The sequence below is a fragment of the Prunus avium genome, chromosome 7 (assembly GCF_965620075.1).
Source record: "Prunus avium chromosome 7, drPruAviu1.hap1.1, whole genome shotgun sequence".
In the NCBI taxonomy this organism is placed as follows: domain Eukaryota; kingdom Viridiplantae; phylum Streptophyta; class Magnoliopsida; order Rosales; family Rosaceae; genus Prunus; species Prunus avium.
Genome location: NC_142290.1, coordinates 20,508,509 through 20,522,582, shown reverse-complemented (window position 1 = coordinate 20,522,582; position 14,074 = coordinate 20,508,509). Strand labels below are relative to the sequence as shown.

At 38.1% G+C, this 14,074-nt stretch overlaps 2 protein-coding genes across 3 annotated transcripts; both read right to left on the bottom strand.

Annotated features, from left to right (window-relative positions):
* Positions 1-8,981: 8,981 nt before the first annotated feature.
* On the bottom strand, positions 8,982-9,887 carry LOC148293093 (uncharacterized). Its single transcript, XM_088244581.1, has one exon. It carries the CDS (start codon positions 9,885-9,887, stop codon positions 8,982-8,984), a length of 906 nt encoding a protein of 301 aa, XP_088100707.1.
* A 2,101-nt stretch (positions 9,888-11,988) lies between these two features.
* LOC110764197 (agamous-like MADS-box protein AGL82) lies at positions 11,989-13,546 on the bottom strand. Of its 2 annotated transcripts, none has more exons than XM_021967111.2 (2): positions 13,416-13,546; positions 11,989-12,777 (listed from the first exon to the last, which is right to left on the bottom strand). In XM_021967111.2, the coding sequence occupies exon 2, from the start codon at positions 12,770-12,772 to the stop codon at positions 12,119-12,121; it is 654 nt and encodes a 217-aa protein (XP_021822803.1). In that variant the 5' UTR covers positions 12,773-12,777; positions 13,416-13,546; the 3' UTR covers positions 11,989-12,118. The 2 variants fall into 2 exon arrangements, with proteins under 2 accessions (XP_021822803.1, XP_021822804.1); XM_021967112.2 differs by lacking the exon at positions 13,416-13,546 and adding an exon at positions 12,990-13,222.
* Between the last annotated feature and the right edge of the window lie 528 nt (positions 13,547-14,074).

Sequence of the window (14,074 nt, the reverse complement as noted above, 5' to 3'; positions counted from 1 at the left end):
AAGTGTTCGGAAAGTGACTCAAAACAAAAACAAAACAAAACAATACTTAAAATAAAAACAAGCAAAAAATTTTTTTTTTTTTCAATTATTATTTTTTTAAATTTTTTTTTTTAATTTTAAGAAAAACCAAATTTACTTGCTAAACTCCAATACCCCCAAACCAAGAAATGAACATTGTCCTCAATGTTTAAAAATTAGCCACAAACAATGTCATAACAACAAATGAAGGGTATTAAAGCAAATAAAAATCACAAAACATACAAAAATAAAATAAAACAATTACAAAATAAAAATTACAAAACAAACAATCAAATAAAAATAAAAAATAAAAAAAAATAAAAAAACGAAACAGTAAAACACTCAAAACAGTAAGCCCTAACAGATAGTCTTACACAAACTGAAACCCAAACAATTGAAAGCCCAACCCAAAATGAAATTAACCCAACAACGGTAAAACCCGACCCAAAATGAAATCTGAAGCCCACACGTTTAAATTTTAATTTTAATTTTTTTTTTATTTAAGATGAAACGTGAAATTGGATTCTGAAACATGGGTCCTAATTTTGTCTCGGTTCAGTGTAAGGGACCAACAGACAGGGCGAGACACGTGTCGACGCAAAGAGGCGCCGCAGACTCCACAAGCAGAAATTACGGGGCCATGGAAAGGCGCGACGACTTTGCTGAACGCGTCCGTTCAGACAAAGCAAGTCGTGACAAATGAGTTGGAAACGGTTGGAAAGTGAGAAGATTGTGGGACTCGAGGAACGCTGGATATTCAGAAAACGCTTAGACGCTGCAACGGCTAGGGTTTGTCAAAGTCTACATCTATAAGAAGGAAAAAGACGGGAAAAAAAACAAAAAACACACAAACTCAGAAACACAAAAGAGAAAAGAAGCAAGAAAAAGAAAAAAAAAAGTGAGAAATCAAATGGCTTCTTCCTACCCCTTTTCGTTAGATCTCAACCTAGCTCCACCGACTCAGACACGAGGCCAAGCAGTAGCACCAGTATGGATGCCCTACTTTGGCTCCTCACGGGGGCCTGTGTCTGTCAATGACTCAATACTCCTAGACAACGATGTTGCTATTGGAGTTGGCAGAAATTTAGTGACTCCCAAAGATATACGTGTGTTTGGGACAAGGGATGACAATCGGGTCACGAGTGATGCCCTGGCACTGAGCGTGCAGAGTACAGCATGTGTTGCAAGTTTGGGTCATCGCCTACTTGCGAAGTCCCATGAGGTAGAGGTGCTGAAAGCTCAGTTAGCGGCGGAGCGAAGTATGGTTGAAGACTGTCAGAGTGCTATAAAAAGCTTGAAAAGGGAGAGGTCAAGGATTGTGGAGGTGAATCGACACCAGCTAGAAGTATTGCGAGACGAGAATAAAAATCTATCAAAGATGGTAGAGTTGTACTCTCGCGACATGAGAAAGCAACTGGAGGACCTAGACCGACCGGGTAAACGAAAGCAAGCGGATCGCGAGAGTAGTTACGCTCAAGCTAAGATTGCGATCTTTGGGAGCTCAAGTGATGAGCCCCAAGAGGCTGTGCGTGAAGCCCCGGAAGAGGACAGCCAGAGGGCCAAACTCAAAGCTCCTATGGTCGAGACACCGAGCGCCAAGAAGAAATGATTTCAGTTTTTATTTATTATTTAATTTTAAAGTGTATGTGTGTTTTTTTTTTTTTTTTTTTTTTTTTTTAATTGGGAAATAAAAACGTTAGCTATCTCAAAGAAACGATTGACCCTAAATTTAAAGAACGACAATCAAACAAAAACACGAAGACCCAAACAAGATTTTTTTATTTATTTTTTATTTTTAGTTAAGTAAATACACAAATAACTGCTTCTTCTTTTAAGAGAAAAACTTAAAGATGACCAGTTAAGGGCCTCAGAAAACACAGCCAGGGGTTCCGGGAAGGTTGGAGGGGTCACAATGGTCCCGCTTAAAACCCTAACTTCTTAGACACCGAAGGTGTCGCCTTAAAGAACTCCTAGACACTGTATAGACTGCGGTTGCTCACTGGAGTTACCAAAAATTTAGCTCCTTCAAAGAATATCCTATGAGTTTTAAATTATACTACCTAATTAAATAAAAAACAAAATAAATAAATAAATAAATAAACTGAAATAAACACGCAATTCAAACAATAATTTAAAAGAAGAGTTGGGATTCTTGCACCAGGTGTCCAAGACGCATCTTTAATTTTGTCTCTTCTTCCAACTACATTATTAAGAAACCAATCAAACAAGAAGAAAATAATTGAAAATAAAATAAAATAAAATAAAAACTGAAAAAGCAAAAACACAAACATCAGAAAACAGGGAGGCAAAAGTAAGTGAAAGTGTAGACATGCTCCCTTTTAAAAAAAAAACGTGCTCGCAATTTGCGCCAGAAATGAAGGGATCCGAGAGAAAAGAGCACAGGATAGCACCCTCGAGATCCGAAGTGCTTTCGGCTCCCTCATCTGCATAAGTCTATTTAAACTCATCTCGGTGAAGTAGAAGAGCACCCCGCATTTCTTCCTGCAAATTCAGAGAAAAACATCAAAAAATCCAAAAACAAAACAATGGCATCCTCATGCACTCACCTTGATGATCTTAGCCTTGAACTGTCCCTTGCACCACCGAATGCGCAGATAAGGGCTCCTCAAAACCATGTCTTCCCAAACTCCACATATCATCACGGTACGGCCTCAAACTTTGCTGAGGTAATACCGAACTTTGCTGAGGTAATATCGAACTTTTCTGAGGCAATGCCGAACAGAGCAGCGCTGATTGGAGGCATGATTGGCAGCAAGCTCACACCGACAGATCATCTGCATGTGGCACAGAGGTCTGACAAAGCAGCGGTGGAGGAGTCCAATAATTTAACTGTTCTCCATGCGGTCTCGGCTACCAATTTGGGTATGCGATTGCTGGCGAGAACACGGGAGTGTGCCGCGATGAGCGAGGAAATAACTTCCTTGAAGGCTATGGTGGCGGACTTGCAGAAGCGGCTATACTGTGCCAATCAGCACGTGGAAGCACTGCAGAGAAAAAATGAGGATCATGTGGAGCTGCTGCAGATTCTGCAAGTAAGAGACAATAGAGGCATGCCATGAAGATGAAGATGAAGATGAAGAAGTTGTTTTTATTTTTAATTTACTTGAATGTTTTTTTTGTTTTTTTTTTGTTTTTTTTTTGTTTTGTTTTTTTTTACTTTTTGGTAATGTTTGAAATGAAATAAAAATGTGTTTTTAACACTCAGAAATAAACTAACTAACCCCACCACGTAAATAAATAAACTAACCTAACAAAACAAAAAAAAGAACATAAAAGAAAACAAAGAACTTCCAAATTGATTTTTTTTTTTTTAAATTTATTATTATTTACAACTAACTGACCACACAAAGAAAAAAAAAAACAACAAAGAAGTTCCAAATTGCAATTTACAAGGAAAATTAAATAAAAACTCAAATTTCAATTTTTTTTTAAAACTTTTTTATTTTTTTTTTTTTTTTTTTTTTGTTTTGTTTTGTTTTTTTTTTTTTTTGAAAAAAAACACACAAATATACAAGCAACTCATGGATGACCAGTTAAGGGCCTCAGAAAACACAGCCAGGGGATCCGGGAAGGTTGGAGGGGTCACAAAGGTCCCACTTAAAACCCAAACTTCTTAGACACCGAAGGTGTCGCCTAAAGAACTCCTAGACACTGTATTGACGGAGACGCTCACTGGAGTTACCACGAGTCAGCTAATATAAAAAAATCTTTTAAATTTTTTTTAAATAAAAGAAATAGAAAATTAAAATTACTAAAGTAATAACAAAACAACTAAAGAGAAAGGATTGGAATACTCCCCCTTGAAGCGATTAGGTCGAGCATGATGCATTTGGAGGTCGCGACTTCTCCCACTACTCCACACTCCCTATCTTTATGATTGAAGTTACCATCTCTCTCCATTTTTATTAAGCTGACATTACTTGCTAAAACAAACACAGAAAACTTGAAACAGAATTAAAGGATTAGGAAATAAAAACTAAAATTGAAAGGAAAATCAACACACGTCCAATTTCATGCTTCAAAGTAACAAGTAGCAAAGTAAACAAACTAGCTTATGAAGTTCGTTCTTTCTCGAATATGATTATCCATATGGTGTGTGGTTTTAATCAAGTATTCAGAAAAAGCATTTAGCTATGGTGTTTTAGTCTAAACACAAATTCCGAACCCATTAAGAACAAGAAGAACAATAGAGAACCAAGTAGAATTTAAACATGGTGTTTGTCTTCAATATCTACCCATTCATTCACTAATCAGTCCAAGAGTCATATGGTGTTTATGTAAACTTGAACAAGATATTTAATTAAGAGCAAGTGAATGAAACCATAAACTAGAAATAATCAACATGCTACTTGAACCTTTTTTTTGTGTTGTGTAAGCTGGGACTCAAACCCAGTTCTCTTGCTTGTCAGGCAATTGTCCTTGTCCGTTGGACTACAAACACAACTTATCAATTAACATCATTAACTTTAAAACATGAAACTGTCCAGTTAAGAAAAAGATAAAAATAAATAAAAAGTAGGAAAACCAAATAGAATCAAACAATGTTACCGATCCCCGGCAACGGCGCCAAAAACTTGTTGCGTAGATACAGCTGCACCAAAGTGGATTCAGTTGCATCCTCAACTTGTGATACTCGCAAGTGCACGAGCCGTTGGTAGTTTAGCATATGTAAGTGCGAGGTCGATTCCACAGGGATTGGTGATTGAATGATCCAACTCAGTTTTCCTACAAAACATAAATGAAAACAAAAGAAACAAAACAAGAAGAAAGAATGTACATTAAGAAAAATAAATTACAACTTGGAGAACATTAAAGAGAGCATTTGAGGAAGAAAGGAGAAGTGTTTGGGAAAAGTGGTTAAGGACATGGAGGCTTTTTGGAGAAGAAAGTAGAAGTAGAGAATTGTTTGAGAAAGTGTTTGGAGAATTTGATGAAGAAAGTGTTTGGAAACTTAGAGGATTTTGGAAGAGAAGGTTTGAGAACATTGGGAATTTGGAAGAGAAAGTGTTTGGGACATGTTTGAGAGCATGGAGAACTTTGAAGGAGAATAGAGAAGTGTTTGGAGAATTTAGAAGAAGAGAAGGGAGAAGAAAGTGTTTGAGAGCTTTGAGGATTAGAAGAAGAGAAGAGAGATGTGTTTGAGAAATTTGGAGAATTTGATGAAGGAATGTGGAGAAGTGTTTGAAGAACATGGAGACTTGAAGAAGAGAATATTGGAAGAGTAAGGAAAGTGGTGTTTGGGAACTTTGTGGATTTTGGAAGAGAAAGTGTTTGGAAAATTGGAGAATGTTTGAGAACTTTGGAACGGAAAGAAAGGTGTTTGTGAAGTGTTTGAGACATGGAGATGTTTGGAAGAGAAGGGAAATGTGTTTGGGAAATTTGGAGAAGGGAGGAGAAGTGTTTGAGTAGTTTAGAGAATTTGATGAAGGATGGGAGAAGTGTTTGAGAATTTAGAAGAAAGAAAATTTAGTAGAATGATCTCATTACAACAATTGAGAACTACAAAGGGAAACTAAGAGAATTTGAGGGAGAGAAGGGAAGGGAGCTCTAGAGAAGTGCTTGAGAGCTCCCCCCCTTGGGGTGTTATTACAAGCTTAGAGAACCTCCCTATTTATAGGCCTAGGAGAAGTAAAAATCTGAATTCAATATGGCTAATGCATACAACACTTGTTTTATAAAATCTGAAATGGTTGATGCACTTGTATTAGAAAATCTAAATTGGGTGATGCACTTGTATTAGAAAATCTTGAATGGTTGATGCACTTCCCCAATAAATCCCACCAGCAGCCCTAGCTCATCTTCATGTCACCATGACCAAGCTTCCAACCAGAAATGATAGCTCATACCTAGCTCACCATGACCAAGCATCCAACCAGCACATGCTGAGGTCAGCATGACCAGCAACTTCAAGGGCTTACAACTTGGGCTTCTCTTAATCAAATTAGGACTTTAAGCACTCTAAATTGAAGTTCAGAATGTCTTCTTTCCAGCCATATGTTATTTGGGCCAATCCAAGGTCGGAGGAAGAAGTTAAGGCCGAAACAAATTGCTAACTCATTTTCCGCGCTGATAAGATCCATCCTGAGCATGGTTCTGTGTTTGCTAGGTAACGGACTCCAGATTTATCCAATGGGGCTGAATTTTGGATATGTTATAGTACACACCAATTGGAGCAACGTTCATGAAGAATGTGGCCTCATCCGAGCTATGTAGGTTGCTGAAACAAAGCTTGCAATATGACCTACGGAACTGGATTGGCAGGGGGCTGTAGCCATAATGAATTTGTCTTTAAGCTCTTCATCAATTCATCCAAATTAGGCCTTAACATGCTTGAATTGCATGAATTATGTTCTTCAAAGCCATCATTGTTACCTAAAGCTCAATTAACTGAAAGATAAACACAAAAAGGATTAAAAGCACAAGTTTAACTCAAAAACATAACCAAATCATAAGCTAGAAGGGTAAGAAATAATATACAATTATGAACCGATCATTGCACAGCAAGTATAATGACATGGGTTTCTCTTAGGGAGAGAAACCTGCTTTGAATAAAAGGATTGTTGTTCCTTTTCTTTTTCTTTGGTGGTTTTATAATGCAATTAAATCGTTGAGCACAATGATTCTTTTTGAAAAAGCTGTTGTGCTTATTTTCTTTGGTAAGTCATCAAGTGCTCCTTGTGATTATCAAATTCTTTCATCATTCATATTGCATTGATATGCATGTCGGTGACTCATATGGTTGAGGGCACCAAGACCGTGGTGGCGGTTTTCCTCCGGCGAGCTTGAAGCAATCGTGACTAGTATTGCGTTCAACATAAGGAGTGTCGAAGATCATCCCGTGACAAAAGTTGAGTTACGAAGAAGTCGATAAACATTATCTAGAATGTGTCCAGGATAAGTGTGTGAGTACTTCTTGTAATCATCGTTCTATAGTGGATTTGTGTTGGACTAAGGAGTCCCGTGGATTTTCCCCAAATGTGGGGTTTTACCACGTTAAATAATTCTCTGCGTGTTCTTTTATTTTATTCCCAGCACATTTCAGGATTCATAAGCCATTTCAATCCTGCTACCGAAGTATATTGATTATAATATTAAATTGGCCTATTAACACCCTCTAGGCACATATAGACATCCTACAAGTATTTTCAATAAGCATTGCAAAAATGGGCAAACCAAAGGCTTGTTTCCTCCCAGACCCTGCTTCCACAGCACCAACAACATCCTGTCATATGAAAAAATTATAATGACCATCAAACCGAGTATAATCATAACCTGTCCAAAACCATACACAACAACCTTAACCAACCTTCCCTTGATGAACAGCAGCAGGAAAACAAGCTTTATGGATTGGCGTCGGTTTTGAGTCCCCAACTGTATATTATCTTCCCAATCATCAGATGATGAGCCTCAACTCATTCCAGCATAATTTTCAGCTCCACCAAACTAAGTTAACGTTGAAAAAAGTTCTCTAATATCCACAATCATTAATATAGTTAATAAATATATATACATGAGGTGATGTTTCCGGTAACCTTGGATTGAGAGATTACCACCAATTCATCAACATATAGAGGGCCTGTCCACTGATGTGTTTATTTTTTTCGTTATTTAACCATACCAACTCAGAGAATAATCTTTGCTCCATCATACAACCTCATAGAGAGATAGAAGAACCGCTCACTGCGACATAAGTGCCATTAACTTTTAGATCACCAGGAGAAGCATTTTTACCAGGCTCCAGGCCCTCATAGGCTGCCCAAGTAGTGTTTTCCACATCAGGCCGCTTCTCAGCCACTATTGGCTTAAAAACGATCACTTCATCTTCCTCATCCCCTTCCATGGTTAGGCTTCGGATATGCGACCCCCAACTTCATTGTATTCTCTGCTTAATTTTCTTGATACACCTTCACATCTCTTGGGCCGAACAAGACATAGTGGCCTGGTGATGTCAGATGCGCCCCAAAAGTAGATTCTTCTTCATGCCCAAAACATGGTAGACATCTTGAACCGGCACATGGTTAGGATTGTAACAGAGTACAATTACTGTCTTACTGATATGCATTATCGGTAATCTTGAGTTGTTGGCTGTCACCACTACATGATTTCCCTTGTACTTAATAAGGTTCTGTAACTTATGTATATCACCCATCATATGATTTGAGTAGCCTGAGTCAACCATCCAACCATTCTTGTAGTTAGGGGTGGGCTGGAACCAGAATAACACTATTCATCTGGTCCGGTAAGGTTTGGTTTTGACAAAAAAAAAATTATAAAACTGGTTCGATCTGGTTTGCCCATAAGTCGGTTTAGTTTCCATTTTTTTCCGATGGGATGGCTCTTTGAGGATCACAAGTCTAGACAAGTGTAGAGGCGGGTTAAAATCCTTTGAATTGGAACTTGAAGACGCGCTCAAAGCCTTTTTTAGTAATCTGTAAATAGTGATTGTAGCTCCAAAAAAAGGCTACTATTTCATTTTCTTTTTTTTATTTATAACAAAATCCAACTAAATTTTCATTTTTTGGGCTTAAAAATTCACAAATGGCCTAATTTCATGCAAATGGAGGTGATTTAGCCTAGAAAAGAGAGGTGATTTAGAGTTGGATTGGGGAAAGATTAGTTATGGGCTTAGAAATTTAGCATTAGGCTTAAATTTTTTTTTTTTTAAAATAAAAAAAATATAGAGTTGATTTGGTTTGGTTTTCACTATAAGAACCGGAAGCAAGCCAAATCAGTCCAGTTCAATCTGGTTTTGGGTCAACCCGCTTTTTGCGGCCCAATTTAGTTCAATTTTTCTGTTTTCCAATTTAAATGCCCACCCCTACTTGTAGTCAATCCGTTCATGCGTCATTACTGTTAGAGCTAACTCATCTTCCTCTATAGCGAGAGATGCTTCAGCATCGTAATCATCTTCACTTTTCTCCTGTGAGTTGGAAGTAGCAATATTACTTTTGGCGGGCCTTTTTTTTTACCAAACAATCTTTCGCCATGTGGCCCTTCTTTCCGCAGTTGTAGCATTTACTCTCAAATTTTTTAATATTTTTGGACTGACCACAGTTGTAGTGATACTTTGGAGCTCCCCTTGGCCGAGAACTTCCTTCTCCTTGATGATCATTCACCTTGTCACCATTTCTTTTAGATCCACCACCTATGTGTTGCTTGAAGCTACCTTTACTTTTGTTGGTATAGAGCATTTCCTCCTCCCTTTTTGGTGAGACCCCTACTATTTGCTTAGCTATAGCTTCTTGGTCGGCAAGCAAATTTTCGAACTCAACAAGTGATGGTTGAGTCGGCCATCCTTGAACAGCGACAACAAAGTCTCTGTATTCGGGTCTCAAACCATGGATAATTATTCTTTTTATCTTGGAATCCACAATAGCAGAAGTAGGATCTAATTCAGAAATTTCATGGCATATCGACTTTACCTTTTGAAAATACTGGGCAATTGTCATGTCGCATTGTGCAACAGATAACAGCTCGTTCTCTAGAAGCTGTAGCCTTGTGTCAGTCCTCCTCGAAAAAAGTGTCGCAAGCTGTAGTCTTGTGTCATTCCTCCTTGAAAAGAGTATTGCAAAGGTGTCCCATGCTTCTTTTGGTGTTTTGGCTTTTCTTATGTGCTCCAACATTTCTTCTTCAATTGTGGTCTTTAGGGCAAACATAGCTTTACTTGCTTTGATCTTCCACTTACGCAAAGTGTCATTAGTGTCATCTTTCGGTTGTGTAACTTCATTACCGCCAACGACATCCCAAAGATCTTCACCTTGTAGATAAGACTCCATACATGTCGCCCACGTATTGTAATTTTGATTGTTGAGCTTCTTGATTTCTCCAACTACTTGAAGATCACCCATTGTGTCGGCAGAACTGCAGTATACCGAACAAGCTTGATCTAAAGATGCAAACTTGTAGAGACGAGAACTCCTCACGACTCAAGGAAGCTCTAGAAGAATCTGTTCTTGACCATCCCACTCCGATACCAATTATTGAAAAATTAGAGCACACAACTCTAATATTTAATTGTTGAAAACATTACAAGTAAATGAATTACTTATATTAAACTCACAAAATATTACAACAAAACAACTCTCAAAGAAAAGCCCATAATTTTTAAAAACTAACACTCTTTCTCACTTTCTAAAAACAAACTCTAGAACAATCACACTCCTCACAAAAACTACTCAAGCTTAAACTCTATATCTTATTGCTTGTTCTTCTTCTTTTATCACCTTGATTACATAAATGAAGGCTTCATGCCCATATATAGAAATTCCTAGCCGACATAGTCCAAGTCCACCGACTTGGCTCCTTCATTTCCAGCCACGCTTATGCAACTTTCTGGAATTATATGCAACTTTCTAGAATTATATGCAACTTTCTAGAATTAGCCATATTATTCTAATACAATATCTAGTTACTATGTCGGTGTGGTATTCTCTTCACTTTTCCAGATTTTTCTAGTTCAAGTGTTACCAAAGTTCAGTGGGTTGGGCTTTACTTTTCTTGGGCCGATTAATGTGTTGAGCTGGTGTTGATATTTTAACATTTCTCTCTTGAAACCTCTCTCTTACATGGATAACATCCTTTTTGTTAGATATCCAATTGAACCTTCTCAACTTTTTTAAAGTTGTCTTGGCTGGCTAGTCAGGCCCCAATATTTGATTGCTTCTAGCACATAGCAGAAGCTTAATGAAGGCTGCTTCCTATTCCTTTCGTTTTGAAAATGATTTCTAGTGATTTTTGTTGGATATGAAGTAGGCATTACAGTGTATTGTCATATAGTTATTGTTTATTGTAAAGCATGAAAATGCAAGGTATAAAAATCTGGTTCGTCAGTGCTGATTACCTGTGTACATGACAGGAAGGTGTCACATTAACCATTAAATCAATCTCATTTAGCCAAATATTCATCTTTCACAAGTTACAGTGACTCTAATGGGCAATCAAAACTGGAGAAGCTGCTAGGCAACGGAGGAGAAGGTTGTTTTCCGTTGTACCATATTATGTTGTGCTCTATTTTGATATCAGCTACACATTATTTTCAATATATTGGTTTTAGGGTTTTTTTTTTCCTTTGGTGGTGGTGGTGGTGGGGGGTTATGTTCCAGATGTTTTTTGGTTCCGTATAACAAAAGTTCTTGCTGGGTAGGGCTGGGCTTCTTGGCTTGGATCCTTGTGCCTGATTTTGGTGCAAGTGGTACGCATCATGGTAGTTTGTTCTTGCATGGTGCCATACTAAGTATTATGTAATTTAGTCCACAGCTTTACTTAGGCTCATGCGAACAGGGTTCTGTATAACGTCAAACGCACTAAGTTAGCACCAGGAAGGATTTGCACATTTTAGAACACATCTTCATATCAAACATGATCCATCATATGCGCTTGTATATTGTTTGATTGCGACCGTAAAATGTTTGATTGCGATTGTAGAATGACCTTGAAATGTATTGCCTGCAGTTGCAGACATGTTGCTGTGGCGTGATGAGAAGAAATCTTTTACTTATTTCCTTGCTTTGAGTCTGTTGTTTTACTCGTTTTTACTTTGTGGAAGAACTTTTGCCTCATCTGTATCCAAGCTATTCTGCTGTCTGTTAGTTTCCTTTGGCATTTATGGATATGGAAGTCTACCACCGAAGATGTAAGTATTGATTCTTATGAGCTTGAGTAACCCCTAAAATGCTAAAACATTCAAGGAACATCGGCTACAGCCCATGGCAATAAAATTTGATTTGTCCGCTATTAAGGAAAGTACTTGACTTCCGATTACAAAAACAGAGCTTTCATACTTTTTGAGGGTTAGAAATTAAAACCAAACGCTTAATTAATTATATTTTCATAAAAGGCGCACTGTCGTTTTCCATCTATTTGGTTTATTTCTTACCAACCTCTCAATTCAAACTTGATAACCTTTGATTGAGATTACCACCAATTCATCAACACATAGAGGGCCTGTCCTTGACGGAAGGTGAACAAAAATTATAGGGCTATATTATCCCTAGCCAAAAGGTACATCAAAATCGAAGTAAACATTACTAGAAATTCGATTACAAAGGATTAGATATACACTGAGGTTGTCAAGTTGTCATTAGCTCTTCTCCGATTCTGAGCTTGAAACCCATGCACTTGGCAACATTGGATAATGCACAAGTGGTGGAGGAGACATCAAAACAGGGACTTGATAGGGCTGCTCATCGTGATTAGTCTCTTCCCGGACCAAACTTTGATTTTGTTTCTTAGCAAACCCCATATATCTTTCCATAGAATCAATCTTCTTGGTTGCAACTTGTATCTTGGATTCGAGTGAAGCAATGAGCTTAGTCAATTCGTCCTGCGAAAAATCATCTATTCGATCGTCCCATGTCGGGTACTCGTCTTCAGAAATCTTCTTCCCTAAATTTTGAAACTTTTCGTCCTCGTCATCCACGTGATCTTTCTTGTCCTCATAAAAATCGGACATATTAAAGGTTCTCTTCAATCCGGGCGCGGACGTATCCTTAGAATCCTTGTACTTGTTGAGAATGCGTTTGAATTGAGTTGGATCTCGCGGCCACGTCTCCGGTTGAACTGCCCTCCCCTTCTTTTGATCAGCTTCGTAGACGATCAAGCAAACATCAATATCACAAAGCTTCGAAAGCTCGTCGGCCTTTTTATATATACTCTTCTTTCGCTTCCGAAAGGTCATCTTCCGAGTGCCCTCATTAGGTATGAGTTCTAAGCTTCTTCTTCGAGGGGCCACCATATTTTCTATAATTCCACAAAACATAGAGAGACAAATATTTTGATGTTTAGATTAGAAGAACCCAAGAAAATAATATATAGCAGAGATCTAATTGGATCTAGAGACTTTGAACCACTAGAAGCTTTGTCCCAAAACTTTGGTTTGAAAAAACAGACAAAAGAAAAGGAAAACAAGGGCAAAAAAACATAACTTGGATTGTTCAAGTTGAAGAAAGTACCTGTGACTTGGGTTTTTGGGAGATCTTAATATGAGAGTGAAGGTCGGGGTTGTGATCGAGTTTTATAGAGAAGGAAGGAGGAGGCGGTTAAGGAAACTCAATTCAAATGGGAATTTTTTCTGGTTTTTTATTTAATTTTTAATATTTATAGAAAGGTAGTTTCCATATTTCATGAGGAAAACCCAAAATATAATTCTTGATTAACACGTCGTCTATATTCTACAGTTTCCTATTTCTATTCCACCACGTCTACTTTCATTCCTAGGGTTCAGCCGTTCTCTCTTGCGGACACTTATTTGCGGACCCATCCCAAAAAAGAAGAAAAGACAAAGAGACTCTCACAGAGGCATTTCATCAAACAGATAGTAGAGGCTCAATTTGGCATATTTCGATATTCACTGCTAGCATCATGCGCACATTTGTTACCTATAGGACTGGCTCTTCTTGGCTTCCGAAGGGACACAATTTATTTTCTTTGCTTCCGATGGGACTCCTTCCACCATCACCTCTTCCGGTGGAGTTTGCCTCTGGAGGGACATTTGTTGTTTTCGTTGCCTCCGATGGGGAGGAGGACAGTCCGATTGTTTTCTATGCTTCCGAAGGGGAGTGACTTATTCCGACGGGACAGAGGGACTTTTTCCGATGGGACTTTTTTTCCTCAGGGAGGGACTTTCCGATGGGACTCTTTTCCTTTTTCAGGATTTACACTTCCGATGGGACAAAGGTCCTCACGAGGCGAACTAGAGTGTTAGAGGCTGACTTATAAGGAGTTCACTCACAGCCCAGTGGATCGATGTGGGACAAGCTTACTCACAGCCCAGTTGGTGGAATGGTTGCATGTAAGCCAACCCAGCTGCAGAAATCAACGGAATCAGAAACCAAGTGTTTTTTTTTTTCTCCTTTTGCTGTCAAAATCAGAAACAGAGTTTCGTTTATATCAAGAATGCATAAAAGAAGAACCAAATACAGAAGGCACTTCAAAAATTAAGCTTCACTGTGAGTGTGGGATAATGGATGAGTGAAAAGGTCAAAACAATTTTGGAAGTGTGAATAAAAGAAAGAAACCATATCACGGAGAAAAATAA

What these genes read in the sequence shown, in the direction of transcription:
- LOC110764197 (XM_021967111.2), bottom strand. Translation starts at nt 12,772, where the DNA reads ATGGTGGCCCCTCGAAGAAGAAGCTTAGAACTCATACCTAATGAGGGC.
- LOC148293093 (XM_088244581.1), bottom strand. Translation starts at nt 9,887, where the DNA reads ATGGGTGATCTTCAAGTAGTTGGAGAAATCAAGAAGCTCAACAATCAA.